We start from the raw sequence: 18,618 nt of genomic DNA on the forward strand, positions 1-18,618 counted from the left end.
ATTCCAAATCTGGCAGAAACTAGATGAATTTTTTGTCTCTCAAACAAGAGCAAAAATCAAGCAATTGAAAGTGCAGTTGAAGAATTCCAAGAAAGATGGAGATGTATCAACATACCTGCTCAAGATCAAGAAAGTGGTAGACTCCTTAGCAGCTTGTGGTTCACCAGTTGATTCTGAAGATCATATAGAAGCTATACTCGATGGCTTGAATGAGGATTATGATTCATTTGTCACTTCTGTTATTTCAAGAACAGATCCTTACGCAGTTGGAGAAATTGCAGCTCTCTTGATGGCTCAAGAACAAAGGTTGGAGAAGCATAAAAAGAATGTAACAAATACTCTTCAAGCTAATATGGCTCAACTCCAAATGAGAAGATCCAGTAATCCTTCAAGTTTCAGCAGAGGAGGATATACTCAGAATAGAGGAAGGTTTTACGGAAATAGAGGACCAAATCAATTTTACAGAGGGAGAGGAGGTCGATTCAATAATAACAATAGACCTCAATGTCAAGTGTGTGGTAAATATGGACATTTGGCTTTGGATTGCTTTCACAGGTTCAACCAACACTTCCAAAGTCCGAACAGCCAGAACAATAACTCGAATTTGCAGGCAAATATAGCTGTAACAAATCAGAATGGTGGAAGGCAACAAGATGAAAGTGCATCTGATTTCTTTTCAGTAACAGACAACAGTTGGTATCCGGGTTCTGGAGCCACCACTCATTTTACACCAGACCCTCATAACCTGCACAACAAAATACCATACAGTGGTCAGGATGCTGTTCAAGTAGGTAATGGCTCTAATCTAAAAATCAAAAGCATAGGACACTCATTTTTGCATTCATTTGTTAATTCTTCAGTCTTCAACTGTCCAATTTGTTACATGTACCTGGCTTATCTAAAAATCTGTTGAGTGTATCTCAGTTTGCAAGAGAACACAATGTCATATTCGAATTTCATGCTGATGTTTGTTATGTGAAATATCAGGCTACCAAGGAGACTCTTCTCCAAGGCAGACTTAAGAATGGCTTATATGCTTTTGATGGAGCTTCAAAGTCCAAGCATTTTTCTTCTGCAGAAAATTCACATTTGAATAGTCCTATTTCTTCAATTCAGCAAAAAAATTCTACATGTAACCATACTTCTAGCATTTCTACCTTAAGTCTTTGGCATTCTAGGTTGGCGCATGCCGCTCTTGATACTGTAAAGTTGGTACTTAGACATTATAATATACCATATATAAATAAAATTGACTCAAAGCTTTGTTGTGCTTGTTGTATGATAAAAATGCATCAACTCCACTTACCTAATACCGCTACTGTCTATTCTCAGCCTCTTGAACTAATCCTTTCGGACATATGGGGTCCATCACCTATATAGAGCACATCAGGTGCAAAATACTACATAATATTTGTTGATGCTTTCTCAAACTACACTTGGATCTATCCCCTAATAAATAAATCACAAACCTATGAAATCTTTGTTCAATTCAAAACCATGGTTGAACTCCAACTAAACACCAAGATAAAAGCTTTGCAAACAGACAATGCAAAGGAATATCTCAAACTCACCCACTATCTAAAACAACAAGGCATTGTCCAACGTCTAACCTGTCCATATACACACCAACAGAATGGAAAACCAGAGAGGAAACATAGACACATAGTGGAAACTGGATTGGCACTACTAGAACAATCTCACCTACCCCAAAAATTCTGGGAGGATGCTTTCCTCACTGCCACCTATGTCATTAACCAATTACCTACACCCACTTTAAATCAACAGTCACCTTTTGAAACTCTCTTTCACATTACCCCTGACTATTCTTTTCTAAAGACCTTTGGTTGCAGTTGCTACCTTTACTTAAGACCCTATAACAAACATAAATTGATTTTCGATCAGCTAAATGTACCTCCATTGGGTGCAGTACACAACATAAAGGCTATAAATGTCTAAGTCCAACTGGTCAAACTTTCATTACTAAACATGTCTTGTTTGATGAAACTAGTTTTCCCTATCTTAAGTCACCTAACCCCACCTCTATTCCAACACCTACTAGTCAATCTTTAAGTCCTATAATTCCAGTAAGTCATTTAATTCTAGTCATTTCACACACTACTCCCACTAGTCCTTCACTTCCTTTGAACCCGAATGCTACTTTTTCTAATCCTACTATATCTCCTTCCACTAACTCCATATTAGGTCCTCCACCTATTTACTCACCCAACCATCACTTCAACAGTACAAACTTGAGTGTTCTATTGCATGATTTTTCTGTTAGGACCACTAATTCTACTTGCAGGTCCTCTACTGATACACATCTTCCTCAAGCATCTGTTCATCCAATGACCACCAGGGCTAAAGCAAACATCTTTAAACCAAAAGCCTACTTGGCAAGTCTAGAACCTACATCTACAACTGCAGCCATTGCTCAGCCTCATTGGTTTAAAGCTATGCAAGAAGAATACTCTGCTCTCCTACGCAATCACACATGGGAACTAGTTCCTCTTCCTCAAAACAGATCTCACATTGGCTGCAAATGGGTGTTTCGTACAAAGTTTAACCCAAATGACACCATCCTCAAATATAAAGCTCGCCTTGTAGCTAAAGGCTTCCATCAAGAAGAAGGTTTTGACTATCAGGAAACCTTTAGTCATGTAGTCAAACCCACCACCATTCGTATTGTTCTCACAGCTGCACTCTCGAGGAATTGGCCCATTCATCAACTTGATGTAAATAATGCATTCTTGAACGGTGAGCTTTAAGAAGAGGTCTTCATGCAGCAGCCTCCTGGATTCATCCATCAAGACAAGACACTGGTCTGTCGACTTACCAAAGCTTTATATGGTCTCAAACAAGCACCTCGTGCTTGGTTTGAAAAGCTCAGCAACACTCTTTATAGACTTGGCTTCACCACAGCAAAGTTTGACTCCTCCCTGTTCATATCCATTACTCCAACCACCACTCTTTGTCCTAGTATATGTTGATGACATCCTTGTCACTGGATCTTGCTCATCTGCCATCAAGTCCTTAATTCACTCTCTGCATCAAGCCTTCTCCCTTAAAGATCTTGGTTATCTCCACTACTTCCTTGGTATAGAGGCCACAAAAACAGAATCTGGAGGATATCATCTTCATCAGTCCAAATACATCCTTGATCAGCTCAAGAAAGCTAACATGCATGACTGCAAAACCATGCCCACTCCAATGATCTCCAGCTCCAAACTTTCATCTCGTGATAGATCTCCTTATTCTGCCCCTACACAGTACCGTTCCATAGTTGGTGCCCTTCAGTATGCTACGATAACTAGACCTGAAATAACCTTTAGTGTTAACAAGGTGTGTCAGTTCATGCAAAATCCCTTAGACACTCACTGGAAGGCAGTCAAGCGAATTTTGCGTTACCTGAGTGGTACGGTGTCCCATGGCTCAATCATCAATCCTTCCTCTAACTTCAACTTAGCTGCCTACTGTGATTCTGACTGGGGTTTGGATCTTGATGATCGTCGCTCCACCAGCGGCTTCTGCATTTTCTTTGGCTCCAACCTTGTTACTTGGTCTTCGAAGAAGCAGCATGTTGTCAGTAGATCTAGCACCGAAGCTGAATACCGGTGCTTGGCTGCCACTGTTGCTGAGCTCACCTGGATCCAGCCACTCCTTTCTGAACTTCGAATCACCATTCCACGCCCTCCTACCATCTACTGTGACAACATGTCAGCTGTTCTTCTCACCGCTAATCCCTTTTTTCACTCCCGTACCAAGAACTTTGAGCTTGACCTCCATTTTGTACGAGAAAAGGTGTTAGCTAAGCAAATGTCAGTTCATCACGTACCTGCTTCTGATCAGCTAGCTGATGGGCTCACTAAGGCTATCTCCACTCCCTCATTTGCTCAATTTAAGTCCAAATTGTGTGTTCTTGCGTCCAAGCCCACTCAGCTTGGGGGGGAGGGATGACAGATATACCAAGCCCAATGGCCCATATGTATCCAAAACAGAATTCAACAGAATTCTGATAACCTAATTGTTAGTTAACTGTTAGTTAGCTGTAAATAGTAAGTTAGTTGTTAGTTAACATATCTAAGTATAAATACAATCTCTCTCTGATACCTTTCAATCGTAATAATATGAAATTGACATCATTTTGGCTACATTTTTAAGTTTAATTAAATTGGTCGCCTTATTTATAATTTACCACTCTAATTAGCTGTATCATATTCGTTGAAAATTCCATTGTTTATTAATCTTTAAAAAATGGCATACATTGCTGATATGTGTCTAACATATGGTGATTTCTAAGTAAAAGAAGCAAGGAATTAATCATAAATGTGTGAAAATAAGCTCATAAATGCAAGAAATATTGATTATTCCTTCTCAATCATTCTCTCACTCAATTTATGCATTTTGATAGCAGGAAACACCAAAAAGAAGTGAAAGAGAGAAGTTGAAATTGCATAGTCTCGCTCAAAACGTGTGAAAATGGCGCGATCCGCGTGATTTTGGCAAATTACTTTCTGTTTGTCCACGCGATCCGTGCGGATTTGGCGCTGATCGGGCAGGCGTCATGAATGCAATCCTTGATTTGTGGAGTTTGATGAAAATGGAAATTTAATCAATGAGAGGATTATGACCTGATTGATTGGTTGAATTATAAGAAAAATGGAAATTTAATCAAAATTAATTAGAGGATCATGACCTGATTGATTGATGAAATTATGAGAAAAATGGAAATTTAATCAGAATTAATGCAAGGATTATGACCTGATTGAGTAGCTGGCTATATAAAGGAAGCAGAAACTCTAAAAGAAAATCATCTTGGGCTGGAGAGAATTCTTGGAGGCTCACGCTGAAGATCATTCATCTTCTTTTTCTTTTTGTTTTTATGAATTTTATTTTTTTTAAACTGTCAGACATGATTATGTCTGGCTAGTCTTTTTATATTGTGGTAAGGGTCACAACCCTTGATGTGAACCCCTTGTATTTTGGTTAAGTTTATGGTTAATTATTCAATTGAATTTATTTTACTCTGTTTTTCATTCCATGATTCTTTTAGAATTCGCGACTCTATTAGGATTGCGAGGGTTAGGGTTCACAATAGGCATATTGGGATTCTAATTCCTGACAAAGGGTAAGATAACTGTTCATGTATGCACTAGGGATAGGCTACATGAACTGCAAATGTGGAAAATTCACTGGGCTTAAAGATTAGCTTGAAAAGGGATTTCTAAGGGATTAAGATTCTAATAGGGTTAATAAGGTTAAGATCACTAAGGGATTAGGGCTTAACTCATTAATTATAGATGGTGAATTATTTGGTCAATTGGGTAATTAAATATAAATATTAATCATTATTACAAGGTGGGGATCGGAAAGGTGTTGGCGTTTTACTGCAATAGTTTTTCTTTTAATATTTTTCTTAATTCTCAATCTTTGATTTTAATTTCTTCAAATTTCTCTCTGAATTGTTCACGAAATATTGAACGGTTCACAATTGTCACGTTACAATTACTTTTAAAACCTCTTTTGTTCATCCAATTAAGAAAGGGATAGTTAAAATTAGATTTGGTGCCTCAATCCTCGTGCGACGATATCTTACTCACTTTTATTACTTGGTACGATCAGTGCACTTGCCGAAATTACGCAACAAGTTTTTGGCGCCGTTGTCGGGGATTGACTACGCCAATTTTATTTTTAACTTTTGAATTTCTAGATTGGATTTTTTTTTTATATTTTTTTTTTTACTTTTTACATTTTTATATTTTTTTTTAACTTTTTTTTTAATTTTAATTTTTTTTTTAATATTTTTTTAAATTTTAATTTTAAATTTTTTTTTATCTCATTTTTTTATTTTTATTTCTATTTTTTATTTTATTTCTCTTGTTTTTTTATTTTTATTTTTTTTAAAAAAATAAAATAAAATTTATGATGTATTATTAACATCATGGTTGAACAATTTGAAATTCCATTAGAATTAGAGGAAGGATTGCTCTGCATTGAAAGTGCAAAACTTTTTGGGGGTGAATATGCAGAGGATCCTCACGATCTAATAGATAAATTTTTGAATTTCTGCAGTAGCATAAGGCTAGACGGAGCCACTGAAAACTCAATTAAGGTCCACTTGTTTCCCTTATTTCTAAAAGGTAGAGCTAAGACGTGGTTGAAGTCTCAACCTCGACGAAGCATCACCACATGGGAGGACATAGAATTCAAATTTCTAAGCAAATATTTCCCACCATCCAAAGCCACAAAGATTAAAAAGGAGATCGACTCCTTCGCACAAAAGGAGGGAGAACATTTATATCAAGCTTGGGGTAGGCTTCACGAATTATGCAGAAGATGTCCAGTTGAAGATTCTGAATTTGTTCGCATTTTATACAGCGGTATATGCCCACTTTTAAGAATGAAATTAGATCTAGCAGCTGGAATACCACTTTACACTATGGAACCTGAAGAAGTTCTTGATATGATCGAGACAGTGGTATACGACGAATACCAAGCACTCCAGGACCAGCCAATAGTTGAGCAAGAAGCTGAGGAGAAGTCATCCATTCTAGCTCAAGAGAATTATATATAAAATGTCGCACCTCTTCTCAAGCAAGTCACTGAAGACGTTGAGGGAAATTCATACTTGAAGGATCAAGATGTGACAATAGCTACTAAAGAATTCGAAATCGAGGAGGAATCTACTGTAGAAGAAGAATCCAAAGTTGAAAACTATTTTGAAGTAAGAGAAGAGCAAGAAGCTGGAACATATAGAGAAGAGACTCCCTCACCAATGGCAATTACCCTCCTACATTCTTATGATGAAACACTAGAATTGGAGGAGTATAAAACTGAAGAAGATGCAGACTATGAGAAGCTAGAGATGAGATCTTCAAATGAGGAAGAATGCGATGAAGCTAATCTTGTGGATTCAATTCAGGCATGCAGCGAAAGAAGCACTAACACCCTTGGCCCCATGGTAGACATACATGTTGAGCAAGCCTTATGTGATGTTGAGACTAATGCGAATCAAGTGCCAATGACCTTATTAGAGAAAATGGGAATAAGGCATATAAGATCTGCGAAGATGACTCTACAATTGCCCAATCGCTCTATTCAAGTGTTGGTTAATATTGCTGAAAATGTATTAGTGAAGGCGGGCAACTTTGAATACAGAGAAAATTTTGCAGTCATTGATATAGACGTGGAACCTATTTTTGCTCACCTTCTTGAAGAACCATTCTTGGCCACCACAAATGCAGTGGTAGATGAGCTACAAGATGAGGCAATTCACAAGGTGGATGGAGTCCAGGTAAGTATTCTTGATTTAAAAATTAATTTTTCATCCCTTACAATTTTTCCCTCAGATGTACAAGCACAATTTGTTGAAGACAAAGGAGATGGAAGAACAAAGCTCAAGAATCCTCATCTATTAAGAACCAAAAGTAAACCCAAGGTTAAGATAAAGAAATCCAAAAAAATGACTATGACTAAGGAGAAAAAGCCAGCTTTGGTTCTTTGCTATAAGCCACCTTGATCATCTGTCAACGTCAGGCTCGTGACATTAAACAAGCGCTAATTGGGAGGCAACCCAATAGTTGTTTTTCTGTTTTTATTTTATTTATTTTATTTTCTTAGGATAGTTTAATTTTTAATAATTCAAGTAAGTGGTGAAATAGTGACCATATGGAAAAATTTAAAATCTGGGAATTGGCGCTGTCAGCGTCAACTTGGCGCTAGTGGCGCCACAAGACTGAAAAAAGACAGTGAGTTTCGCGCTCACAGCGTGAACTCCACGCTTTCAGCGCCAATGTCTTCACTATTTATCTTGACTTTAGTTTTTTCGTTTTGCTGTTTTGAGATTATGGTTTGATTATTCCCTCCTTTTACATACTGAGTTTATTCTGTTTTGACTGTTTAACAAGTGTGTGTGTGTGTGTGTGTGTTCCACCTGGCAGAATTAGTCCTTCGACTAGTATAGTTTGTTACTGAGGACAACAACGTTCTAAATCTGGGAATTGTCGCATGTTGTATGCGAGACTTGAGACTTGCTAAATACTGCGGAACTACACCACGGAAAGGACGTCTAACAGAAAATTTTCTGAAAAAGGGGAGATATTTTAACCTTCAATTTTTTTTTTATTTGTTGTTTTTATTAGATTCAATTTTTTTTATTTTTTTTTAAAGAAAAAGAGAAAATTTTTAGAGAATTCCTAAACAAGCAGTCCCAGATTGTTCTAAGCTTACTCAGTAAGTAATTAGATTGTGTTAGATGAAGCATGATATCTGTGAGCAATTAATTGTTTTAATCTGAGAATGATGACTGCTCGTTTTTATAACTGTTTTGGTGAAATTTTTTGGATAATGCTTGATGTGAAACTTTGAATTGAGATTCTAGTTTGAATTATAACTGTGAGGATTTGAGCCTAAATAGAAATTTTTCTTTTTGAGAGGCCTCACTGTAGTAGTTTCTAGAACTTGAACTGTTTCTCTAGCTTGTATGCATGACTGAAATGATAAGGGCATTTTTATTCTTGACAACATAGAGCCAAACAGCCTACCCATAAGAATTTCCATTGTTAAGCCCCCTTTGAGCCTTAAACCAGTTCATTCAAACCTGATGAAAATTGCTTAATCCTATTCCTCTTGACACACCTTGAGAGATTGAATGCTGATCAAAGAAGAAAAGTCAAATTACTTCTCAAAAAGGAAAAGTTCAGTTGATGAACAAGGAAAAGATAAGAAGTTGAAAAGACTGGTTTGCAAAATATGGCAAAAATGCCTAAAAAAAAAAAAAAAAAAGGAGAAAATTTGTAACTCAAAAGAAAAAATGAAGAAAACATCTGCAACCAAGGAGAGAAAAGGTAGTGAAGAAAGGGAAAGAATCCCAAGTTTGTAAATGAGGCAAAACCTAGAAGAGAAGGAAGTATTGTTAAAGCAGTATTTCAATCTCTCCATTCAGCTTCTGACCAAAAGATTCTCACCCCCAAACCAGGCCAAGTTACAACCTATCAAAGACCTTTTGATCAGTCTATGCATGTCAAATGGATTCCTCATTCTTAGGAATTGAGAATAAGTTCAAGTCTATGGAATTCCTACTACACTGATGGATAAGTGTGAAACCCTTAAACACTGAGTGTGATGAGAGTACATTTAAACTGATGAGGAATATTCAAGCTGGAGTCTAAATTCTTGATATAACTGAAAAACATTGTTGAAAATTTTAAACAGAGAGTTATACATGCATAGCAATCTGAATTCTTAAGATGTTGTGTTCCATGTTTTCACTGAATTATTCTTTGCTGATAACTTGAATCTATTATATTGCTGAGGACAGCAAAGTTCAATTGCCTGAACCAATCCAAATGTCTTTATATTAAGGACCAAAGGTGATTCGAAGAACATATTGACAAACGTATTTTGGACTAAACTTGATAGTGTTTTTTCATTGGAAATTACTTCCTCGCTTTTGTCGCCTAAGTTTGAGGAACACCATATAGGTTAATTTTCTGCCAACTTTGGTCAATGAGTTGTTTATTATTGGTTGATTGATTAAAATGTCGTTATTTTTAAAATAAAATTATCAGTCTATTTTAGTTTAGAAATTGTTTATTATTTTATCTAACGTTGATTGCGTGGGTCCAACTTAAAGTTCCATATCTTGAGTCCGTCGTGCGATTAACTTTGATAAAACAATAAATTAAATCATGTCATGTGTATAAGTTAGAATCTTTTACAAAGCACATAGTAAATTGCTCAAAATAAGATAAATTAAATAATTTTTAAATTGATGATTTTTTAAACAAAGGCATTTTTGTCGATCAGCCTTTATTATCAATTTCAATAACATTATTTGTAAAGAATATTGGGATACACCACTCTAAAAGCTAGCTCAAAAGGTGGGAGTGTCCAAAGCCTTATAAACTCCACATTAGTTGCACATACAACCAATGTGAGACTATATATCTCAACACGTCCCCTCACACAAGAGCCCTGAAGAGTAGACAATGCAACAGGACGACGAGGCTCTGATAACATGTAAAGAACCTTGAGATACACCACCCAAAAGCTAACTTTATAAACTCCACGTTAATTGCACATACAACTAATGTGGGACTATATATCTCAACGTTTAAAACTCAAAAGCCTATATATAGCTGCATTCTCCACTTGCTCTATGCATCATTCACGACAACACTAACATGGCTAACTCCAAGTCAAATCAAAACCCCTTCTCTGCTTTCCTAATGATCTTCATCTTTTTCCTCTTGCTAATTACCAGTGTGAAATCAGACTCACTTTCTTTCAGCTTCCCAACTTTTGAGCCAGGTCTTAGAAATATCATTGTCGACGGCGATGCCAATATAACAAATGGAATATTACAACTCACTAAAAAGGACCCAATACCTAAACACAGTGTTGGTCTAGCTGGATTCTTTGGAGCAGTTCATCTCTCAGACAAAAGAACAGGGAAAATCGCAGAGTTCACCACTGAGTTCTCGTTTATTGTGAACCCTTTAGGTTTACGATTTCATGGCGATGGGTTCACCTTCTTTATAGCATCACTCGATTTTGAGTTTCCAGACAATTCAAGTGGTGGGTTCCTTGGACTTTTCAATGAAGAAACAGCATTCAACACCTCCAAAAACCAAATTGTTGCTGTTGAGTTTGATGGCTTTCAAAATGAATGGGACCCCACAAACCCAAATCCTCCTCATATAGGAATCAACATTAATTCCATTAGGTCCGTGGCAACTACGCCGTGGCCAATCGATATGACACAAGGAGCAATAGGACAGGCCCGTATAACGTATAGTTTTGCCTCCAAACTACTTAGCGTCTCTGTAACATATGGTGGTTATAAAGTGGTACCTGATGTATCATACCCCGTTGATTTTGCGGCTCTTCTGTCGGAATGGGTCCTAGTCGGTTTCTCTGCTTCCACCGGGGACTTGGTTGAAACACATGACATTCTATCCTGGTCCTTTGCTTCGTCTTTGTAGAACAGCACAACTGGGAGAAAAGATTAAACCGCATGTTATTGACAGAACCAAGCTCTTTTATGGTTTAATGTATGTTGTTATTGTTGTAATGTTTCTCTGTTTTCCTAATAAGGATCGGCTTAAAGTTATGATGAACAATATACATTGCATTACGGTACTAGTGATACTTCATCTTTGGTGGAGACATGAATCTGCTAATGTCTAACAAGTTTTCCGTATGTTATCCTCTTTATATCGGCTAAAAGAGGAATAAGGGTCGGACACTGATAATATAACGAGTAAATACTCTTTGTTGTTCCTCAACAAATTTTACTAAGCCCGTTTTAGTCCCTAGCAAATAAAAAGACTCATCGTGTGGTCCCTAAGAAATTTAAGATGAACCCATTTAGTTGAAATCATGATCCTTCACAAATTCGAAAAAGACCCTCACAAATCCGAAAAAGACCCATATTAGTCCTAAAAAGAAGGAACAAAAAGAGTATTTACTCTAATATAATTAAGTCATAACGAACTTCTATTATTACTCTATGTTCGTTTTAACTTTTTTCAATATTTTAGCTTTGTCCATTAATTTATAATTTATCCGTAGCATTTATTTCACTATATTTTATCTAATTTTTGCTCTTAATTAAGTGTATCAAACCACGGTTGATGTCTTAGATGATCAAAATAGTTAATATGAAATGTCAACATTCAAAAGATAATTTAGATGAAAGATTACTGAAATGATATTATTTAATGTAATTAGTAAATTGAGGGATTATAGTGATTAAGTAAAGAAAATAAAGATTCAAATAAAAAAAATTATTAACGCAAAATATATTAGACATGTGTCTTTTGAAATGTCCAATGGGATATTTTGAATATTATAAATGGGAAAAATATTTCTGCAGTTACTGCAGATAAGTTATCTGCATTTCTTCCAAAACGACGTCGTTTTGGTATAGAAATCTTAAAAAATTAAAATATAAAGACCATTATAACCCTGAAATAAATTAAAATTACAAAAACACATTTTCGCCTCAAAACAACGTCGTATTGAGCTTAGTGCAGATAACTTATCTGTAGTATAGTGTAGAAAAAGCGAATCCATTATAAATATGGAGATTAAATGATGTGCTATGATTTATCAAATGATGCATCGTCATATTGTCCACAAAATTTGACCGTATTGACAATAACCTGAGATCTCAAATTCATTAGTTATGTAACAATATATATTGTGGGTTGATAATGTAACATATTTTTAACAAATAAGAGTACGTTAAAATTACATTCTAATATTTATATAAGTTCAAAATTTTCAAGTTTTGCATACGATACAACTATCTCCAACAAAGAAAAATTAAAAGACTGCAATTCAAGGAAGAAAACAATGAATTAAAGAAACAGCTGTTCCCCAGGCTGAGTAGAGCGGGGGAAAAAACTTGAGTTTGATTTTCATCAAGTATATTTTTTGAAAAGGGTGAGAAAATATAATTGTGATTAAGCCCCGATTTAGAATATTAGTCTTACATGTGTAAATAGTTCCGTCTTTAAGCGAAGTTGATTCCGCTTAAACTCTAAATACACATGGTCACAAAATCTACTAAAACAAAAATACATATATGGTTACAACTCACAAAAGGTTTCTAGACCATACTTTTTCCTTTTCGCGTTTCCTGTCAATCCATCAGCAATGTTGGATTTGTATAGATTATATCAAAATGATGGAATATAATGATATAAAATGTTGTTTATTGATATCTTGTTGAAAGATATATGTTAAATACGATCACTTAAACTTGGTGCCACAATATCATTTATATTACACTATACAGTCGGTCAAATTTCTTGCAAATATTTCTCACCAATATCTTCAACCTATACCTGGTCGTTTTCAAAAGTGATAAAGTTTTGTTAACCAACATGTTGTGGACTCATATATTTCTAACATGCGGTAGACTTTCCTTGGTTTGTCCACCTTAATTAATTAGTTGGCAAGTAGCAATATATACGTATTCTACTATGTGAGTTGCATGTCGTATATTTTGGAAATTTATTGTACATTATTTGCTTAGCTGGCCAAGACAGGCCTATATATATAACCTCATTCTCCCCATTGTCTCAAGCATCACAACATGGCTTTCGTCAACTCAAAATCCAACCTCCTTCAAGCTCAAAATCCCCTTTCCGCTCTACTTATTAAAATCTTTAACCTTTTCCTCATTCTACAATATCACAATGTCATGTCACAACAATCAGTACCATTGTCATCATCAGAAACCGTTTCTTTCGGTTTCTCTCTTTTCGAGAAAGAAAATCCAGACATAGTTTTGCTAGGAGATGCCTCAGTATCTGGCAGTGTTCTACGTTTAACCAAAACCGACCAACTTGGAAAACCACTCCCACGGAGTGTTGGAAGAGCAATGCATGTCAAACCGGTGCACATCTGGGACAAAAACAGTGGTGAACTCGCAGACTTCAGCACTGGTTTCAGCTTTGTCGTGAACACAAATGGTTCAAAACTTCATGGTGATGGGTTTGCTTTCTTTATTGCACCGGTTGACCTTGACTTACCCAAAAACTCATGTGGTGGATATCTTGGACTTTTCAGCCAAGAAACTGCATTGGACCCCACCAAAAACCAAGTCGTGGCTATTGAATTTGATAGTTATACAAATGCGTGGGACCCCAATCCACCGATGCAGTCTCCTCATATAGGAATTGATGTTGACTCCGTTAAGTCAGTGACAACTGTGGCATGGCCAATTGATTTTATACCAGACAACGGTGTAGCACATGCGAGCATAAACTACAACTCAGAGTCCAAAAGATTAAGTGTGTTTATGTCCTACACTGGAAGCAACAGGAATGCTACTGTTTCATATGACATTGATTTGAGGACTGTTTTGCCAGAATGGGTCAGAGTTGGTTTCTCTGCCGCCACGGGTGAGTTGGTTGAAACACATGACACGACGTTTCGAAGCAGCCTTGTAGATCCACCTACCCTTAAGAGTGGGAGGAGATCTCTTTTAATAATAACACGACGTTTAATTTCACTATTGAGAATTGTCAAAAAGTTGATTGTATGACTGAATTGTTCCTTCCATTTATAAATCATTTATTGGCATTATTCTTCTTGAGTCATTAGGAAACTCTTCATTAGCAAAACCAGCTCGTTTATTGTGCATTTTTTCCGAAGAAAAAAGTGTTCATAATTGAACAGTTTTGGGCCACACACAAACGACATTACCTTCCAAGGTGATGCCTTTGCATCAAACTGTGTTCTACAGCTCACAAAGATCGGAAACAGAGGCGCTCCCCTGCCCTACAGGCTACGGTGCAGGCAGAGCCTCTTATGCTGCACCAGTGCGCCTTTGGGATGCCAACAAAGGGGAACTTGCTGGGTTTACCACTATCTTCTCTATTGTTGTGGCACCAAATGGCCCAGGACTTTTTGGAGATGGCATCTCCTTTTTCATTGAACCATTCAAGCGTGACATCCCCAAAGACTCAATTGGTGGATTCCTGGGACTCATCCGTGCTGACTCTGCTTTAAATTCCTACCAAAATCAAATAGTGGCTGTTGAGTTTGTTTCTTACAAGAATCCATGGGTTCCAGTCTCCGCACATATATAGGCATTGATATTAGCTCCATTGCTTAAGCAACAACCATACCGCGGAAAAATGGCAATATTGTGAGCCAGATAACAGCATTTGCTACTGTAAGTTATGAGCCTGTCACAAAAAATTTAAGTGCACTAGTAACTTACCCTCAAAGCCAGGTGAATCAAAACGTTTCTTCCAGCAACCTCTTACTTGTAGTTGATTTGAGGACTGTTCTTCCCCAATGGGTTAGGGTTGGCTTCTCTGGCGCCATAGGACAGCTGATTGAAGTACACAAGATTCTTTCTTGGAGTTTCAGTTCAAGCTTCGGTTAGAATTGTGGTAGTGTACCATTAATGGCCAAATAGAGAACAAAAGTTCGTGGCTTCAAAATGACACGTGCTGTTTGATATTGGTAGCTTAATTTGTTCGCAGTGGAATTATGTGATCGTATTTGTTGTATCTTTAACAGCGCAGAAACGAAAATGAAGAGCAAGAACAGTGTTCAGATTCTAAAAACAATACTCCACAAGCAACATTATAAATATTGGTTATAAAAAACCAAACCCTATAAAACCCTATCGCAACACAAAGAAGACAGAACTACAAATCAAGAACCACAAAGATACATCAGCAAGAAAGCAATAGAACAAGAGTATCGGGTTGCATAACAGCAAACCACGCAAACAGGTTGTCTTCGAGCTTCAGGACTCCAAAGCTTCGAACCAAGACTTACCAAACAGTTCCACGATTTGTATCCAAAACGAGTCCTGCATCACACTCAACAAATATTACAAGAACCAGTAACCAAAGAACAAAAGATTGGAAGAGCAAGAATGTGAAAAATGGGTTTCGATGACCTAATTGTTGGGCTTCCTCCTTCAATGCTAAACCCAAGTCTATTGATCGGTTTTTCAAAAATCCTAAACCTTACACCCTAAATTCCAGCTCCTCTATATATTCATTAGTTGAGAGTGATTAGAGATTTGAGAGAAATTTGTTTGAGCAAAGCTTAAAGCTTTATATTTGAGAGATCTCTAGAGAGAGTTTGAAAATATGTTGACATGAGGAGGAACATATTTACTAGTTATATCGTCGGCAATCGACTGAATCTCGAGACGTTCTTCGAACCAGTCATAGACTTTATTGAGATAGGTAAACCAACGAACCCCCCAGAGAACCGTATATGAGAATTTCATCTCGTACGGCTCAAACAAAAATATCCAAATATTGGTTATAACGTAAGGGTAGTTTGATTTTCACTATTGTTGGATAGGTTGAGTTAACCACCACATTGGTGTATTTGATTCTTTGTAACCATTATTTTCATAGTGAATTTTTGATCTGGACTAGGTCTCGTGGGTTTTTACTTCTTCATTGGAGAAGGTTTTCACACGTTAAAAATTGTTTGTGTTCTCTCTCTCCTTCTCTTCTCTCTCTTGTTTTTCGTTTTGATTTTTCCGCTGCGCTGCCCGACATAGTGAAGTTCAGGCCGAGGTATTGCCGCGATCCGAGATCAAGATCTTGTTGATTGACTTCCGCACAAAGGCTGCTTAGCTGAGCTTGAGGGAACCGATTTTTCCCAACAGCAATGTCACGAAGAAAGGGGGCCTAGTGTTCTTTTTTCAGAAGAGAGAGAGAGAGAGATTGATGAATATTTTCGAATGAGAACTACTTACAAAATAAGCTGTGTGTGAACAACATATACCCACATCAAAACTCACCGTATGCACAAAAGGGAAACGACATAAGGCAACGAGCAAATGCAAGCTCACTAAAAACAAAAGTTTTAAACAAAACGCAACACGACAACTTTATATAAAATACATACATCAAAACCATGTCAGGCACGTCGAGGGGAGCCCATGCCACCCGAGACGTCATCAATGAGTTAAGCTAAACCAATTATATCAAGTGAATTTATTATTATATTTCAACCCAAAACTTTAAGATATTAGGTTTATGGATCTTTCTATTTATATGCATTTTATTTAACCTATTATCAATCAATGTGAGATTTATCACACCTGAATATCCTAATAATATCTCATTTTGAAGTGTTAAACTCAATATTGGTATACTCCCCCCAGCCTCCAGCCAAACACACCGCCAGCTCGAGTCAAACTCGACTCTGATACCACTATCAGGTGGGTCGGGGGAAGCCCATGGCAGGAGGCCACCATAAATGAGTTAAGCTAAATCAACTACACCAAGTGGATCCAACAACATGTCTTAACTCAAAATCTTAAAGGATTAGGCTAATGAGTCCTTCCATTTATATATATATTTTACTTAGCTCATTACCAACCAATATGATATTCATTATACTTGAATATCCCAACAATATTTGTGTAACCTCTGTGCACTCATTAATAATAATTTTAATTGAGACTGGATTAGTGTGTGTTAGGTCTCGCACCTTGTTTAGTTTTGATGATAACAAACAAGGGAAGCACCAAATTATCTAACAGTTTGTGTAGTTTTTGAAAAATTGTTTCAGGACTTACTTTGTGATAAATTATGATGAAGAGAATGCAACACAATTGTCATAAAATCGTGAAGATTGAAGTTGCAAGATAAAATCCTAGGTTTCGTGTAATGATTGGATAATGTGAATCCTAATCATGCCTTGAGTTAGAATGTTTAAAATTTTTGAAACTAAGAAAAATATATTTAAAAGTTCTATTTTTAATCCAAATAGATTTTTAAGATTTTGTTTTTAATTTAAAAAAGAAAAAGTTAATTTTCTTTTTTGAAAGATTTGATTTGATTTTATATATTTTTGGAAAATTAATTTGAAGATTTTGATTTTACTCTCAAAAAGATATTTTGAAAAGTTTTCTTAAAAATCATGATAATCTTGGAAAACCAATTTAGTGCAAAGGTTTAGAGATTTTTCCTTAGTAATTGATTTTGAGAAAAAGTCTATAAATATTATACTTTGAGTCTTTCTTCAAATTATGGGTGAGCATTTAAGAGAAAGAGCGCATTGCTCATATTATGAGTATTTTTTTTAATGTGCATTCAAAAATTATTAGGCAACCATGTCATTGAGTCCACAACTTAGGTTTTATTTATTCCTATTTTCTTATTATTTAGAAGCGTATTATATAACCAATTTTAATTGAATTTTCTTCTCGACTTTGGAAAATGTCGTGGCTTAAAAATAAATCGGTCTTTGTCCATTGCGAATAAAGACAATTGTAGTTTGGCTTCAAAGAGTCTTTGATTAGACTCCGTAAATATAACCAATTTTAATTTAGAAGCATATAATATAACCAATTGTGAATAAAGACAATCCTAGGATTAGGGTTCCGAAAACCTAAGATTAGGTTTCAGGTTAATTCTTATATAAGGGTAGAATATGTTCTATTCTTGTACTTCGAATTAATCGTGGTTCATAATAGTGGATTTGTCTCCTAATTAGATATATGTATCCAAATTGGGGTTATAGGTTTATTTTTTTTCCGATTTGAGTTTTTTTCACGTTAAAATAACTGTGTCAGTTCTTCTTGTTACTCTTTTGTTTTATCATAGTTGTGTGTGTTTTTTGAATTGTAAAATTTTCTATAAACTCAATTCACCCTTTTTTTTAGTTGATCCGGGATCATATTTCAATTGAATCAATTGTACTTATTTACTTCAAAACTAATAAATATATGATCGTGCAAATCTTTCTTTACAATTCTTTATACATTGTATATTTGTGATAGAACCCTGCTAGCATATTGATCCTAAGAAAATATGAAAAACCTATTTCGCTTGTAGTTTTAGCAGTTGAACTTCCTATGAATATGTGCAGATTCTCGTACACATGAACATTTGGCCTCAAAAGTCAAAAGCTCAAGCAAAGGATCCTCCACGTACTCATCTATAGCAGCGCAAGGTCCAAATATATGGTATGCGCTAAATTGATTTATCAGATAAACAAGAAGTATTCGATTTGAGACCTGGCAAATTCTCAGAACTCATGGCAAATTAACATGTTTTATTGATTCTACATTAGTTCCTTTAAAAACCTTGAAAGTTATCCATCGGTAATTACTGA

The 18,618-nt window shown here is 36.0% G+C and overlaps 3 protein-coding genes across 3 annotated transcripts; all 3 read left to right on the forward strand.

The window, feature by feature from the left end:
- Positions 1 to 2,844: 2,844 nt before the first annotated feature.
- LOC133283965 (uncharacterized mitochondrial protein AtMg00810-like) lies at positions 2,845 to 3,954 on the forward strand. The gene has a single exon (XM_061480899.1). It carries the CDS (start codon positions 2,845 to 2,847, stop codon positions 3,952 to 3,954), a length of 1,110 nt encoding a protein of 369 aa, XP_061336883.1.
- A 6,227-nt stretch (positions 3,955 to 10,181) lies between these two features.
- LOC133283956 (lectin 5-like) lies at positions 10,182 to 10,982 on the forward strand. Its single transcript, XM_061480892.1, has one exon. The coding sequence runs from the start codon at positions 10,182 to 10,184 to the stop codon at positions 10,980 to 10,982; it is 801 nt and encodes a 266-aa protein (XP_061336876.1).
- A 2,120-nt stretch (positions 10,983 to 13,102) lies between these two features.
- Positions 13,103 to 14,056, forward strand: LOC133283966 (lectin 9-like). Its single transcript, XM_061480900.1, has one exon. It carries the CDS (start codon positions 13,103 to 13,105, stop codon positions 14,054 to 14,056), a length of 954 nt encoding a protein of 317 aa, XP_061336884.1.
- Positions 14,057 to 18,618: the final 4,562 nt, after the last annotated feature.

This window comes from Gastrolobium bilobum, unplaced genomic scaffold, assembly GCF_033153095.1.
Source record: "Gastrolobium bilobum isolate Gb01-03AN ecotype WA unplaced genomic scaffold, APGP_CSIRO_Gbil_v1 utg1266, whole genome shotgun sequence".
Taxonomy (NCBI): Eukaryota; Viridiplantae; Streptophyta; class Magnoliopsida; order Fabales; family Fabaceae; genus Gastrolobium; species Gastrolobium bilobum.